General features: G+C 50.4%; 1 protein-coding gene across 2 annotated transcripts; it reads right to left on the bottom strand.

The window, feature by feature from the left end:
* Positions 1–5,597: 5,597 nt before the first annotated feature.
* On the bottom strand, positions 5,598–12,208 carry Tac3 (tachykinin precursor 3). Of its 2 annotated transcripts, NM_019162.2 has the most exon segments (7): positions 5,598–5,837; positions 7,936–8,009; positions 8,335–8,388; positions 8,992–9,021; positions 9,206–9,311; positions 11,440–11,549; positions 12,100–12,208. In NM_019162.2, coding segments are annotated over 5 exon segments (351 nt in total). In that variant the 5' UTR covers positions 11,545–11,549; positions 12,100–12,208; the 3' UTR covers positions 5,598–5,837; positions 7,936–7,953.
* Positions 12,209–14,055: the final 1,847 nt, after the last annotated feature.

The following is a 14,055-nucleotide window of genomic DNA, read 5'->3' as shown; positions in this document are numbered from 1 at the left end:
CCTGCTTCTGACTGAGCACTGTGACGACCCCCGCCCCCACCACCACTCCTTTTTCTGAAACCGCCTGTTTAAACATTTGCATTCACACCTCTGTTTTGTCACTGTAGTTGTTGTGGTCAGGGGAGCTGCTCTCTGCAGTGGGCAGTGGTTACCTGCAGACTCACACCCGGCAACTGCAGAGACTAAGTGCTTACTAAGTATTCAGTCCTGAGTGAAAGGTCTGTAGTACCCGCTCCGGGGCTCAAGGAATCTAAGACCAAAACAGGAAAAATGTACCTTGAGGTTAAGAGTTCTGTGGGCACTTAAGATAGTCAAAAGGAAGTTCCTGTTTGCCCTGTGTTAAGCCCTTGCAAAATGAGACTCCTATTTGCCATTAAGAATCAGTTCCTGAAGAGATGGCTCAGCTGTTAAAGGCTAGGCTCACAACCAAAAATGTAAGTCAGTTCCTGTCTCTTAGGCCTGTGTAACTTGCGTGCAACCTCATGCACACAATACCCATCCTTTGTTTCTTCCATTCTCACGATGCGTAACAACCAACCCTCTTGCTCCTGTGAACACCTTATTCTCTCCTATAAGGGAGCCTTCGAAAGGCCGACAGGGGCTGCTTACTCAAATCCCAACTTAGCTGACTGGCAGCCAGCTAGCCTGTCCTGGGTGCACCCGAAAATACAGACTGCTTTCATTGGACAATCGTGGACTTGGTCTTTTCTCCTCCTGAATCTTGGATTTTAAAAAAAAATACAACAGAGGCGGGACGGAAAGTATACAAGGGTCAGGGAAAGAGGGGACGCTGTAGATCACCATCCACAGAGCATGACAAGGCATTTGTCCTCTTGAATTATTCTGTAGTTTTGACTGACTAAATCTGCATAAGACTTGGCCCATTAATTGCCCTCCTGGGGAGGGAGGGGCTCTCATGAGGTCCCACCCCTTTTCAGGATATATAGACAGTGTCTTTTAGGGTATGGATTGCTGTGATAAAACACCATGACCGAAGTAACTCGTAGACGAAAGGGTTTATCTGACTCACGGTTTATCGTCTCTCATGAAGGGAAGCCAAGGCGGAAACCTGGAGGCAGAAACTGAAGCAGAGGCCATGGAGGGACATTGCTTACTGGCTTGCTTCTACTTCAGGGCCTCCTGCCTAGGGGTGGCACTATCCACACTAGGCTGGTCCCGAATATGTCACACAGGCTTACCCCACAACCAGGTCTCATGGAGGCATTTTCTCAGTTGGGGTTCCTTTCTCTCAGGTGACTCAAGCTTGTGACAAACTAACAAGAAACTAGCCAGCACAGGAAGTTATTGGTTGCCAGGATGAAGGGCAACCCCCTCTCTGAAGGTGTATAAGTAGTTAATGCTTGCTGAGATTATTTTCTTTGGTGATTTAGCCACCATAAGCTACCCATATTTTGTAAATAACCCTTTCCTCATGCTCCTGTAAGCTATAAGCCTAATTAAACACACTGGTTCACCAGGTTAGACTAGAAAAGGAGTTATTTCTTTGGTCTCCCATTGGCGACTTTTCTGGAATGAACAGACATTTGTCTTCCACAGAAGGACACACAACAGCCGTGGGACCCGCTCTTATGGTTTGGGGTGGGGAGTTTCACTTTGCTCTGCAATGGAAGAGTTCCTTTCTGGTTGGTGCTATGTTCCAATGGCAGGACCAGTTCCCACAACTGGGTAAGGCAGCCCCCTGAAGTGGAAGTTTCTGGTTGTGTCATGTGAGGCAGACTTTGCTCTTTTGCTGAGTGAGGTCTTTTTTTGAGGTGGTCTTTTGCTGAGGCAAGACCCATGAAAGTACACGTGATGTTTGGAGATGGTATAGATAGAACTCCGTGGACAGGGACAGAGGCTTGCATAGCTAGCCTCGCAACACTTCGTTGGCCTTCCATCTTTGCTGATCTTTACTTCGTTGAGAGAGGCACAGTGGCAGAGAACTGCTCCCGGTGTCCTGGCCAGTCCTGGCCACGCCCACTGACTCAGCCTAGCAGAGGACTGGCTGTTTCTGCTGGATCGTGCCACCACTGTTGGTTCATGTTGGCATCCTGACACTACTGAACTGGACTGCTGGTATCCTGATAAATGGAGATGGAATCGCCCCAAAGAACTTCTGAAACTTCTGAACAGGTCCACATCTCTTGTCCTATTTACCATCTTTTCTCCCCTACCTTTGGACAGTGGGCTAAAAGGGATGTGGAACCATTTAAAAACTCTTATTAAGCTCTTGTTTTCTCTTGCTTCTCTCTTGCTCTTGCCTTTCTGCCCCGACTCTCCCCTCATTCCCTCCCCTCCCCAACCCCATGTGCTCATGCTCAAGACTGGCTCCTCCTCCTCCTCCCCCTCCTCCTCCTCCTAATCTTCCTCCTCTTCTTCCTCTTCTTCCTCCTCCTCCTTCTCCTCCCCTTCTTCTCTCTGTCTCTCTCTGTCTCTGTCTCTGTCTCTCTGTCTCTCTTTCTTCCTTTCTCTGCCCCTACTACTCTTTTAACTCCCCTCCCCATACCCTAAATAAACTCTATACCGAGAAAAACCTTATTATAAAGTAGATTTTAAAAAAAATCTAAGCCCACAGCCCCCCCACAGCTCAGACACGACTCCAGATGATTAAGGCATAGGACTCACAAGATCTATTCAGCCTCTCTCACCAGCTGCCTTTGGAGTATGGAGCCCAGTCAACTTCACCAGCTAACAACCCACCTGGAAGGTGCAAACCAAGGTGCCTACTATTTATTATCTAGAGATGTTAAAGTAAATGACAGTCTCAGTGATGCATATGCACAAAGCTAAATGGGGAAGAACAAGCTGGAAATTTAGTTGGGGGGAGGGTCTCACTGCTCTAAGTACAGTAAATAGGAATTTGAGAAGATGGGTGAGGTATCAAACGCCTGTTAACCCAGAGTTTAGAAGGCAGGAGGATTTGGGGGAATTGAGACCAGCTTGGGCTACATAGTAAATTCAAAGTCAGCCTGGGCTGGGTTACATGGTGGGTGGGTGGTAGAGGGATGGGAAAGAAAGGGAAGAGGCAGGTAGGGAGGAAGGGACAGAAGGGGGAGAAAGGGGGGAAGGGAGAGGAAGAGGGAGGAAAGGAGGGAGAGGTGGAAGGAGAGAGGAGAGGGAGGAAAGGAGAGAGGTGGAGGGAGGGAGGGAGGGAGAGAGTGGGGAGAGAGAGAGAGAGAGAAAGAGAGAGAGATTTTCCTCTGAAATCCCTGGCACTGTAATATTTGTCAGCCCCACCAGAGAGCAGCCTTTCTGCACTTATGTCCTACTTGGCAGGCAGTTGTCACCCACGGCAGCTCAGCATATATGCCAGACTCCAGATCTGAGCAGAACCAACTCTTGAGGCTTTCACAGCCTGAAGAAATTCTCCCAGACCCTGCGAGAGCATCTCAAATACCCTGCAGACAGCTACTTTAGAAAGGTCAGAGAGATGATTTGTGGGGAACGGCTCTATAATCTAGGGTGGGGTCACTTTTCTTTTACCAGCATAATGTTTTTATTGATTATTTGGGAATTTCATATAATGTATCCTAATCACACAACCCATTCCTCCAAGGTTCATCCTCCCATCCTTGTACCCCCACCAAAGGGGTGTGTGTGTGTGTGTGTGTGTGTGTGTGTGTAAAGTTCAATCTGTGCTGCCCTTGTTGAGCATGGTCAAACTCCCAGCAGCCAGTCCCTCAAACGTAACAGAGTCCTTCCCATCCTCCCACACACTCCCAGAAACCAACAGCTGTGAAGAGCTACATCTCTTGGCATCCATCACAATCCTTAAGGACCCTCCCCAACAGCTTCCTGTCTAGACCCCTCCCCCTTTCCTTGTGGGTGAGGGAGAGGTTGCCAACATCTCATTCTCCATCGTCGTAGTCCTAGATACCACCAAGTGTGGTCGGGTGACCTGGCTCTGCGTGGATGGCTTTCTCTCCCTTCCCCATCACGTAGCTGTCAGTCAAAGGGGCACCCAGTGGGAAACTAGAACTTTCCCTGAGGCAGAAGAACTGCAAGAAACAGCACCTGCTCCAAAAGTCCTGCCCTGGAGTTGCCTGGGGGAGGCCGAGTATCACCTTCGCATTTCTCCTGCGCCTGACTAAGACTAGGAGCTTGGAGAGATTTCCCATGTTTTATTGGGGTACAAAGCCCGTTAAAATGGGCAGGGACCGTTAGCACATCAGATTGATAAAAGACATGCACACCCATGGCTTGTCAGGCCACGTTCTGGGCTCTACTGTGCCAGTGTTGGAAGGTAATTGGTACACTACAGAGGAAGAACATGAGAGAAATGCTTTGCCCTTTCATGGCTACAGCAGCCAGTTAATACTGAGGACATTTGCCTCTTTTGGCTTCTGTAGTAACCTCCCTGTCTTATCTCCACCCCAACTGGATCAAGCTGGATCTGCTTGTCCATAACCCTGCCATACTACAAAATCCATGTGTGGGTTTTTTTTGGGGGGGGTCTATTTCTATTGGTCCCAGATAGAGAGGGCAACAGCAGACATACCTGTGTCCAAGTTTGAAGCTGACAGTCAAGAGCAGGCTATGTGGGTAGCTATGCTGTGGAAAAGCCCTCCACCCCACCCCAGCGTGGGCAACACTCATGAAAACCTCATCCCCGGAGCTTCCTAGCAGCTACACTAAAATGGGCCTCAAGGGGTCTCCTGCCATAGTTTACTATTTCACATCCTTGGGGAGGAGCAGGAGTTCCTTAGCCTTCCTGCCCTTCACATGGGAATGTTGGTAAGCCAGCCTCAGGAGGGCCTCATGTGGGAGGTTACAGCTATTCTGACTAGTGACAGCAATAATCCAATGTAACCCAGGGAAAGCAACCAGTGACAATGGTTGCCATCTTCCCCAGGATCATCATTTGGAGAGAGAAAATAATCCGTGCACAGCCCCCTAATTAGGAAGTGCTGGAGTTACTGACTGAATTTTCCCAGGCTCTGCCTAGACAAACAGGTAAGCCTTTCAGAACCTATCTGAACTGGAACCTAGGAAGGTTCTTGATTGTTAGTAATGAGCCAAATCTGAGGATTGGTTGTTTTTGTTTTCTTGAAACAGACTCTCACTTTGTGGCTAAGACTGACTTCAAACTCAAGATCCCCCTGCCTCAACTTGCTGAGGGTTACAGGTGTGCATCCCACTGGTGTCTGTCTGAGTGCTGGGGTTACAGGTGTGCGCCACCATACTGGTGTCTGTCTGTCTGAGTGCTGGGGTTAGGTGTCCACCACACTGGTATATACCTGTTCTTTTTATCACCAAATCTGTTGTGAATTGCCTGAAGAATAATTATTCTAGTAGAACAGTTATTATGCATCCAAAATGAAGGTGTATCTACTTAAATAGGGCTTTCTTTACATTTGTGTGCATGTATGTATGTGTGTGCACTCGAGTGTGTGTGTGTGTGTGTGTGTGTGTGTGTGTGTGACCAAAGTGGCTTATGCAATGACACACATGTGGAGGCCAGAGAACCACCTCTCCTTCTGTGGTGGATCAGGCCTGTGTGGCAAGCCCCTTTACTCGATGACGCACCTTGCAGGCCTGGTGTCATCTTTTTTGCACATATGGATTTATGGAAAAGCCCACTCGGTTCACCTGTTGCATCAGTCACTCCATTGTAAAAACCCTTTATTGTTGAGGAGGAGACATGGTATTTTTAATGCAGGACACTACAGAAACCATAATTGATATGGGGGTAGAGGCTGTTCATATGCAGCATCTGTGCAGAGTAGGGAAGGGAGCCAACAGGAGGACCTTGCAGGCAGGGAAGCAGGAGCGCAGGCACTGGGACCGCCACAGGGACCCTGTCTTTATGATGCAGTCCAGGGTCTGAGAGTGGAGTGCTAAAGACAGAAACAAATAGATAAGACTTTAAAACCACATCTTTTTTTTTTTTTTTGGTTCTTTTTTTCGGAGTTGGGGATCGAACCCAGGGCCTTGCGCTTCCTAGGCAAGCGTTAAAACCACATCTTTGTCCTACAAAATAACACTGCCCTCTGTCCCACCCACTGAGGGAACGAGGGCCGGCCAGCTTCCTGGAAAAAAAAAAAGCTTAACTCTCAGTTGTCCCTGCAGCCTTGTGGGACTGGAGAACTAACTGCTGGCTGCAGGTGCTTGCCCCTTTCCCAATGTGCTAAACACTCTGTCTGTCTGTCTGTCTGTCTGTCTGTCTGTGGAGCACACTCGGAAAGGTGAAGTGACCAGTTCATATCACCCAGCACTCCCAGGAGGCTGGCACAGACAGCCCACCCAGAGCGACCAGTCCTCCCCTGCTTAACCCAGCTCTTGGTCTTTGAAGGCAGGTTCTGAATGGCTTGTTTTCTTTCAGCAGCTTGAATGAAATAAAATGATGCAGTCACCTGTGTTGATCCACTTCTAATCACCTTTAAATGCTATCCCTTGGGGACTGACTCTACACCCTGTCAGCGCGGCACCTAAAAGGCTTAGAACACCGTTGTTGGTGAGATTAGGAAGGCTACAATTACTGCACTCCCTCTGAAAGAGCTTGGATTCGCCGGCAAATATTAAAAGGAGATTTCACAATGCACTTGCCTTTACCATTTGTATGAAATACTATGGCAAAATCGCACTGTAATTATCTTTACAGCTAGTGCATAACGCCAGAGGAGAGTATATCATCCAGATATAGCTACGTGCGTAATTATCTGGCCATCGGCAGGACTGAAATAGCCATCTAATGAGAGCAAAATGATATGGTGTGCACCGTGTAATCAGCCAGTTACAGTTATTACAGCCCCTATGCCCTCTCACCCAACAGCAAAGGGGACCAGACCCTGGTCCTAGGGAGTCGTGAACAAGTGGTATCAAGAATCAGCTTCTTGGGTCTCTGACTGGCCACCCTGAGGCTGTGACTGAATTCCCAGAGTGAAGAGAGAGAGGCAAGAGGCTGTGCAGAACGGCAGAGGCTCCCAGATCCTCCCTCATTCCTGCCTTCCTTCTCTTTAGAAACCAGCAAAATGGAAGGCATCAACTGAGCTGCCGTTGCCGTGTGTGGGTAGATGGTGTCAAGACAGAAGCTCTGTGTTTTGACTAGACTTCCCCGAGGAACTTTCACACCAGTGGAAAGTGAGGAATCTCTCAGCCCACGCAGTCCTGAGGTCTGACCTAGATGGCTTTCAGCAGTCAGATAAAAGCCAGCCAGGGGACACATAAGGACATCCTCCACCCTCCCTCCCCAACACCCAGCTCCCAGACCAGAAGAGCCATAATACAGGTGGCTCTCGGTGTGCCGGGAACCATTATAAAAGCTCTGTCTATCAAACCACAGCCCTGGGAGATTTTTATCACCGCACTTATATTCCAGATGGGGAAACTAAGGCACAGCATTAAGTCGCTTGGTCAAAGAGAGACAGCTCGGGAAAAGCAGGTCCAGGACTGAGTTTAGATTAGGTCCTGATGCATCCTGCTGCTCCAGGGGGCCGAGATGTGGTTTCTGGCTCCTGCCACAGACTTTCAGCATGCCCGAATCCTGTAAGTCACAAGTGTACCTGACTGCATCCTGAGCAGTCTGTATCTCACCACAGTTCAACCTCCTTGGGAGGCAAACACTTGGGCTGTGAACCAGACCTATAACGAATGAAAGGTGATCTCAACCATCTTTTGTATAGGTCACAAGAAGACCGTCTCCAGCACAGCGTTGAGCACTGGAGAAGCCCCACGGGATTCTTTACCCTGCTTCCTACCACTCGCTCTGTCTGCTCAGTGATCATCGGAGTCCCTGACACCAGAGAAAGAGATAAAAGAGCACACTGGAGATGGCACGCTATGTCTGAGAGTCATTGTGCCCGACACTTGGTGTGCTGGGCACTGTCCATGTTATCTGTGTTTTAGGGCAAAGGTGTGTGCATCGGTAGCATCTCCAAGAACCACATTGGGCAGCTCCCTCCCCTGCCCCCTCCCGCTCCAGCCAATAGTACTTGCCTTTTCTGCACTGCTGGCCTATTTGAGGACGCCAAAGCTGGGGGTGTTCTCTTCAACCACATCAGCGGGAGTGTCTGGGGTGAAGTAAGCAGTGTGGTTAGGAAGGATTCTTCTGAATCAGGGCTGGCTATGACAGACAGCTCTGAGAGACAGAGCTGGGAGAATGCGGGGGAGACAGAGCCTTCTGTCCCTCTCTCTCAGCCAAGCCAGGCTGTCCTACTCTGTGCTCAGGGAAAGGACTGATCCTGATGACTGTAGATCTGAGCTGACTGAGAAAGAAAGGGCCATAGACATTCAGGGCAACTGAGAAAACTCTCATCTTCCTCTCTGGTGACAAACTGGGAGGCACTTCTGACCTATCCTTAGCAGTACCCAGACCCTCCTCTGGGTGTACCCTACCTGGTTGGCTGTTCCTCTTGCCCATAAGTCCCACAAAGAAGTCGTGCATGTCACCTAAAAGAAAAGGCCAGTGTTGTCAACATACATGTCAAGATTTCTAAGCCTGGAATATTAGTTCCCTATCACCAACTCTGCCCCCAATCCAAACCAGGTCTATGTAGGCTAGGCTGCCCTAGAACTTGCCATGTAGCCCAGGCTAGCCTTGCATTCTCCATTCCCCCCTAACCCCCTGACTTCCGGAATTACAAACGGGCCAAGGTATCTGACTAGTCTTTATTTCATCGGAACTCCACAGCTAGCAGCTCTCTTCTCTCTGCCCATCTCTTTCTACCCCTCCCTCCACACATGCACTCAACACACACATACTGTATTCCTTCCCTACCACAGCAGGTGCTGGCTTAGCATCTTTACCACCAGGAGAGCCTCTTAGTGCCCAGTGACCAGCCAGCCAGTGAGGAACGAGCTCCCATGCCCCCACACCTGTTTTTTCCTTGTTCCTCCCGCTGTCTCCCACTCAGAAAGGCTGGCTAAGCAATTGTGGCTGGCATATTGTCTGCACCAGCTGAGACGAAGCTGGCCAAAACGGCCCATCGGCCCCACCCATGCCCATGGAACTTTGGACAAATGGTCAGCACAGATGGGGAAGAAGCTACTCACGTTTCTGTGGAAGTGATGTCTCCTTCGGTCCTGTGAAGGCAGGCACACGTGTGTAGATGGAAACAGAGAGGAATTCAAATCACTGTCCTCATTAACTAAGTAGGACACCCCCTTCTCCCTCCCCAGGAAGGGGTTTCCCAGGCCAGTGTAATCTTCAGAACGCTGGCCCCTTGCCCGCCCCCCCGCCCCTTCCCTCTCCAGAGCCTCCTCCTACCCACGCTAGCCTTGCTCAGCACTTTCAGCAATCCTTCCAGAGAGATGGGGCGGCTGTCGTAGAGTCTCCGAAGCAGGGGTGGAGGTAGCAGAGAGAGATCAGAGTCCTTGCAGGGGAGAGAAGCAGAGAGCTGAGGGATGAGGTCCACACCCCACCCGCTTGCTCTCTTCCTGCACAAAATAGCCTTACCCCAAACCCTCTTCCTCCCTGGAAGAGAAATGGGTGCATAAAGTGTGGCGTGTGGGGCGGCGGCAGCAGCAGCAGCAGCAGCAGCAGCAGGACCATGTTAGAACCCAGTCTTATCTGAGACCTCTTGGACAGGACCTGAACCTGAATGTGACCCCATGGTGCCGATGTGCATGGTGAAGTTTGGAGCCATGTGGAGGTTTCCGGGTGGCTGGCCTGTTGACCTGATTGCCTAAGGACTGACTTCCTGGGATGCTGATCACGATGTCTCCCAAGGTCAAGGGTGACTGTCTCCTGAAATCCCTGCTCAGCTCTGCCACCTCTCCGTGACAAAGTCACAAGTTCAAAACCAGCTTACTCACAGACACAGTTAGTCCACTGAGTGAGCCATGAACTCGCCACACCCAAGAAATCCCACTGAGCGTGTGTCCTCTAACCTGTGCTCTGTGACTTGGTCAGGTGGTGGCAGACAGCCAGGGCACACGTGCAAACACAAGACTCCCTACTGTGCGCAGTGTCTGTGAGCAGTGCTCTCCCTGGCTTTTCACTGTCTCCCTTGCTCTTCACCACAGCTTTCTGCGTCTTGTTTGTTTTCTCTCCCCTTTCCACCCTGGACCTAGAATTTCAGATTCCAGAGCTGCTGCCCCATAAGAAAACTGCATTTTCCTCGTGATTTTTTTTTCTAAGAACTCGGGCACAGCAGGGTCGATGAATACATGACATGTGCACCATTAGCTAGAGCCCAGAGAAGTGCTGCTGCGGACTGTATTAGGGGATGCTTGTCTGGACCTCAGCTGTGCCCCTCTCTGGAGTCCTAGCATCCTCGGGCTGCTGTGTACACCAGAGTACACCCCAGACAAGTCTCCCAGGTACTCACACACGCATGTATGCCACCCAGTAGCCTCATCCTCACAGACCTTGGGGGGAGTGAGAGTCTCTTTTGCTGACCAAGAGAGGCAGAGGGGTGTTCTTGTTGCCTGAGGCACTGAAGCAAGCTTGTTTCTGAAGAACCCAGGCAGTCCTACCCCACCCTGACTGCACAGGGTCCAGCCTGTATCTGATACTTCCTAAGCACTGGGTTTTATTTGCATCTGATTGCCACCTGCATGGCTGCCCTGGTGAGGAGCATGTGTCCTCGCATTCGCATTCTCTCGTGCGTGCGTGCGTGCGTGCGTGCGTGCGTGCGTGCGTGCGTGTGTGTGTGTGTGTGTGTGTTCTCTCTCTCTCTCTTTCTCTCTCTCTCTCTCTCTCTTTCTCTCTCTCTCTCTCTCTCTCTCTCTCTCTCTCTCTCTCTCTCTCTCTCTCTCTCTCTCTCTCTCTCTGCCCAGCACACAGCTTCCCAGAAGCCACTTTTTTCCAAATTGTTCAAATACTCAGCCCACCTCCTGTAATGAGATGCTAAACAAATCGGAGCTGGAGAGGCAGTGCGGCTTCACACACTGAATGTATAATAAGTCCCACCTGTAATCATCTTAAAAGCGTTTGTACCAATGTAACTGCTGTCAACTCAAAACCCTGAGAAGACTTCCTCCCTGCACTCCCCTACGCCGCCGACCTGACAAGGTCTATTCTTTTTCTTAGAGGAACTTTAGAAATCCAAGCTCACCCTGGCTTTCTGTTTTACAGGCTGACTAAGCAGAGGCTTAGAATTAGGCAGCGGGGAGGGGAGAAAGAGAAGGGTTGGGACCTTGGATACCTGAGTCTGCAAGGGGGGGGTCTGCATCTTGAAAATTAACTTGTGTAACTGATAGATTATATATATATACATGTATGTGTGTATATACATATATGTAAACATACATATACATACATGTGAACTGCTCAGTCCATACAATGCTGAACATTCTTTAGGGTACACTTCATCTACCAGATACCCAAGACACAGAGGGGTACCATAGAGACAATGGACACAGGAGAGGACCAGAGATACAGAGAAAGCTACAGACAAAATGCCCAACCCCACCAGCCCACCTTCTTCCCTCCAGCTATGCAGACAGACAGAACCCCAAGTCCCCCTGAGGTCCTTGACTCTGTCAGGGGAATCTTACCTTACTGAGCCTCCCACCCTGCTCCTGAGGTTCCTCACACGCAGCCCCGAAGGTCCATGCCAAGCTGAGGGCGAGGACAGCCGCGAACAGCATGGCGCTCCTCATGGTGCCTGAAGGACAAAGCTGAGTTGAAGGGAAGACAGCTTGGTGGAGACACGGGAGGCCTACCCGACTGACCAGCAGCTGGCTTCCACCATGTTATTCTAGCCCCTGGCTCCTCTATCCAAGCCCTGGTCTGAAGAGCGTTGGCTGCCGCTCTGACAAGGGGATACATCATTTTGGCTCCCCTTCCCAGGTCCCCAAACATCTCCCTAGGATCTGCCCCAACAATGAGCGATGGTGCAGTGCTGGCTCTCCGGGTCCCGAAGATGGTAGGCTTACAGGGTCTACGCTGTCTGTTCCTTTAGTTAGCTTTGGAAGAGCCCTGGATACTGTTCTACAGCACTACATAACCCGAGATAGAAACTTTCTGACCTGTTTCTGGCCCCAGATGCTAAGCCTTAACAGCTCTCCATCCTGGTGGGCATTTTCCCGTCTCCTTCCCGGTGCCCATCAGAGGCTACCATCCTCTGACATCTCCTCCCCTTTGTCCCCTCCTGACTGGCACCCCTCGTCCTTGGTGCCAGCTTCAGTCTGCCACCCTGTCTTCCCTGGACCTACCTGTAGAGCTGGACGGCTGGCAGGATCCGGGAGCCGGTGACGCTGCTGTGGAGACAGAGAGAGACAAGAGTGCAGGGGCTCGGGGAGGTGGCAGGAACCAGTCCCAGCTCCCTGATAAAGGTTCTGGGAGGGTTTGGGGGAGTCGAGGGGAGGGGCTGAGAGTCACCAATCCCAGGGTGGCTGGAGGGGAGGAGGAAGGCTGGTAGGGGAGAAAATGCAGGCTGCAGTCACATACCCAGACACGCACGTGCATGTACACACACACACACACACACACACACACACACACACACACACACACACACCAGGCCCAGCAGTGTGCTACAGTTGTCCAGCAGCCCACTTCCCAGAGGCAGCCAAGGCAGGCGCTCTAAGGAATGCCGTAGTGTGTGGTTTCTCAAAAAGTCACACGCCAGGTCAGTCTAGCTCAGTAGCTGTGCCTCCTGGACCCCTTTCCAAGAACTCATCGGCCCCTCTCCCTGTCAGCCTCCAGGGTTGACTGTCAGCCTGGAACAGCTCAGACGCGTGTCTCCATTCCTGCCACCACCAAGACAACCCCACTTGAAGATGAGGGTGAAGATAGCTCCCTCTGCTTTTCTCCCAGTGGAAGCTCTTCTGTCTCCTGGTCCTCACCCTGAGGGAGATGCAGTCTTCTTGCACTGAGACCACCCTACCTCCCCCCACCCCACCAGTGCTGTGGCCTGCCCTCTCACCCCACCCCTCTCCTTCCTGACTCAGCTGCCTCAGCTGCCTTGGGCTGCAGTTCTGCCTGCCACCCCTCCTGCAGTCGTCTGAGAGAAGAAACAAATCCTGCCCATCCTGTCCCCCAAGCACCCACCTGACTCCATCTTCCAACCTCATCTCTTAACTGCCTCAAAGCTCAGACATCTTCTTTTCTGACCCTTCCAGCCTTCCTTTAAATCCCACTCAGATGAAAGCATTTTTCTGTAGGTTTCTTAGCCCAGGAGAGAGACCCGGAGAACTCAGGTAGGGCCAGTCGTGTTCTTGAAAAGCTGCAACTAGGACCTGGCCACAGGGTTTAGATACTCACCAGGAGCTTAGATATGCAGCGGGCATTTGACTCCCCTCACTTCCATGATAGAGATTTTTTTAAAAAAAAATACCCATTTTTCTGATTAGGAAACTGAGGCCGGGAGTTTCAGTGACACACTCCAGTATACAGAGCTACTAGCTAGTAAAGAGTCATGATCTGGGCTCTTCTCACTCTAAATCCGTCACTGCTTTTACAGCATGACATGTTGACCTTTGAGGGAGCCATGTATCTGCTCTTTCAGAGAGCACAGAGGGCCATCTTTCTGAGTCTCGGAGATTGGAAAAGTCACACTTTTACATCGGGATGAGGAGAATGTAGTGTGTGCTCTAGGCTCCTCCAATCACCCCATTTAAAATTGCTACTACCCCATATTCCCCTACTGATATTTTACTCATTGTCTCTGTCAAACGCATCAACTCTACTAAGCATTGCAAGAACAAGAATCTTGTCTGTGACTATACCCCTTCTCGGTAGTGTTCGGCATTATCACAGATGCTCGATAAAAATTTATGAAAAAAGAAGCCAGAGCCAAGGTATTTGGATTTTGTTTTTGGCTTTGACTTTTTTCTAATTTCCACCCCAAACATGAGCATCTAAATTGCTTATTGAGTCCTGAAGTCCTTTCTCCACTCCACACCCTGGGACTTGGGTCATAGTGATAAAGTCACGTTGGCTACACAGGGCCCCATGTTCACCCCAGAATGTGGGCAGCAGCTGGGTACCAAGGTCTCTTTATGATATGAAAGACTAATGGGGCCTCATTAAAAGTTTCTCATTACCCAGTTAATTGCAGGACTGTGTGGGCAAAGAACAGGGACTAGCACCCAGAGTTGTGAATATTTGCTGAGGAGAATAAAAATGGGGGACTGTTTGCATTTCAATTGCAGTACACGTTCCTCAGA

This window comes from Rattus norvegicus, chromosome 7 (assembly GCF_036323735.1).
Source record: "Rattus norvegicus strain BN/NHsdMcwi chromosome 7, GRCr8, whole genome shotgun sequence".
Taxonomy (NCBI): domain Eukaryota; kingdom Metazoa; phylum Chordata; class Mammalia; order Rodentia; family Muridae; genus Rattus; species Rattus norvegicus.
Note: the sequence above shows the minus strand (reverse complement) of the source record. Positions and strands in the feature narration are given on the sequence as shown.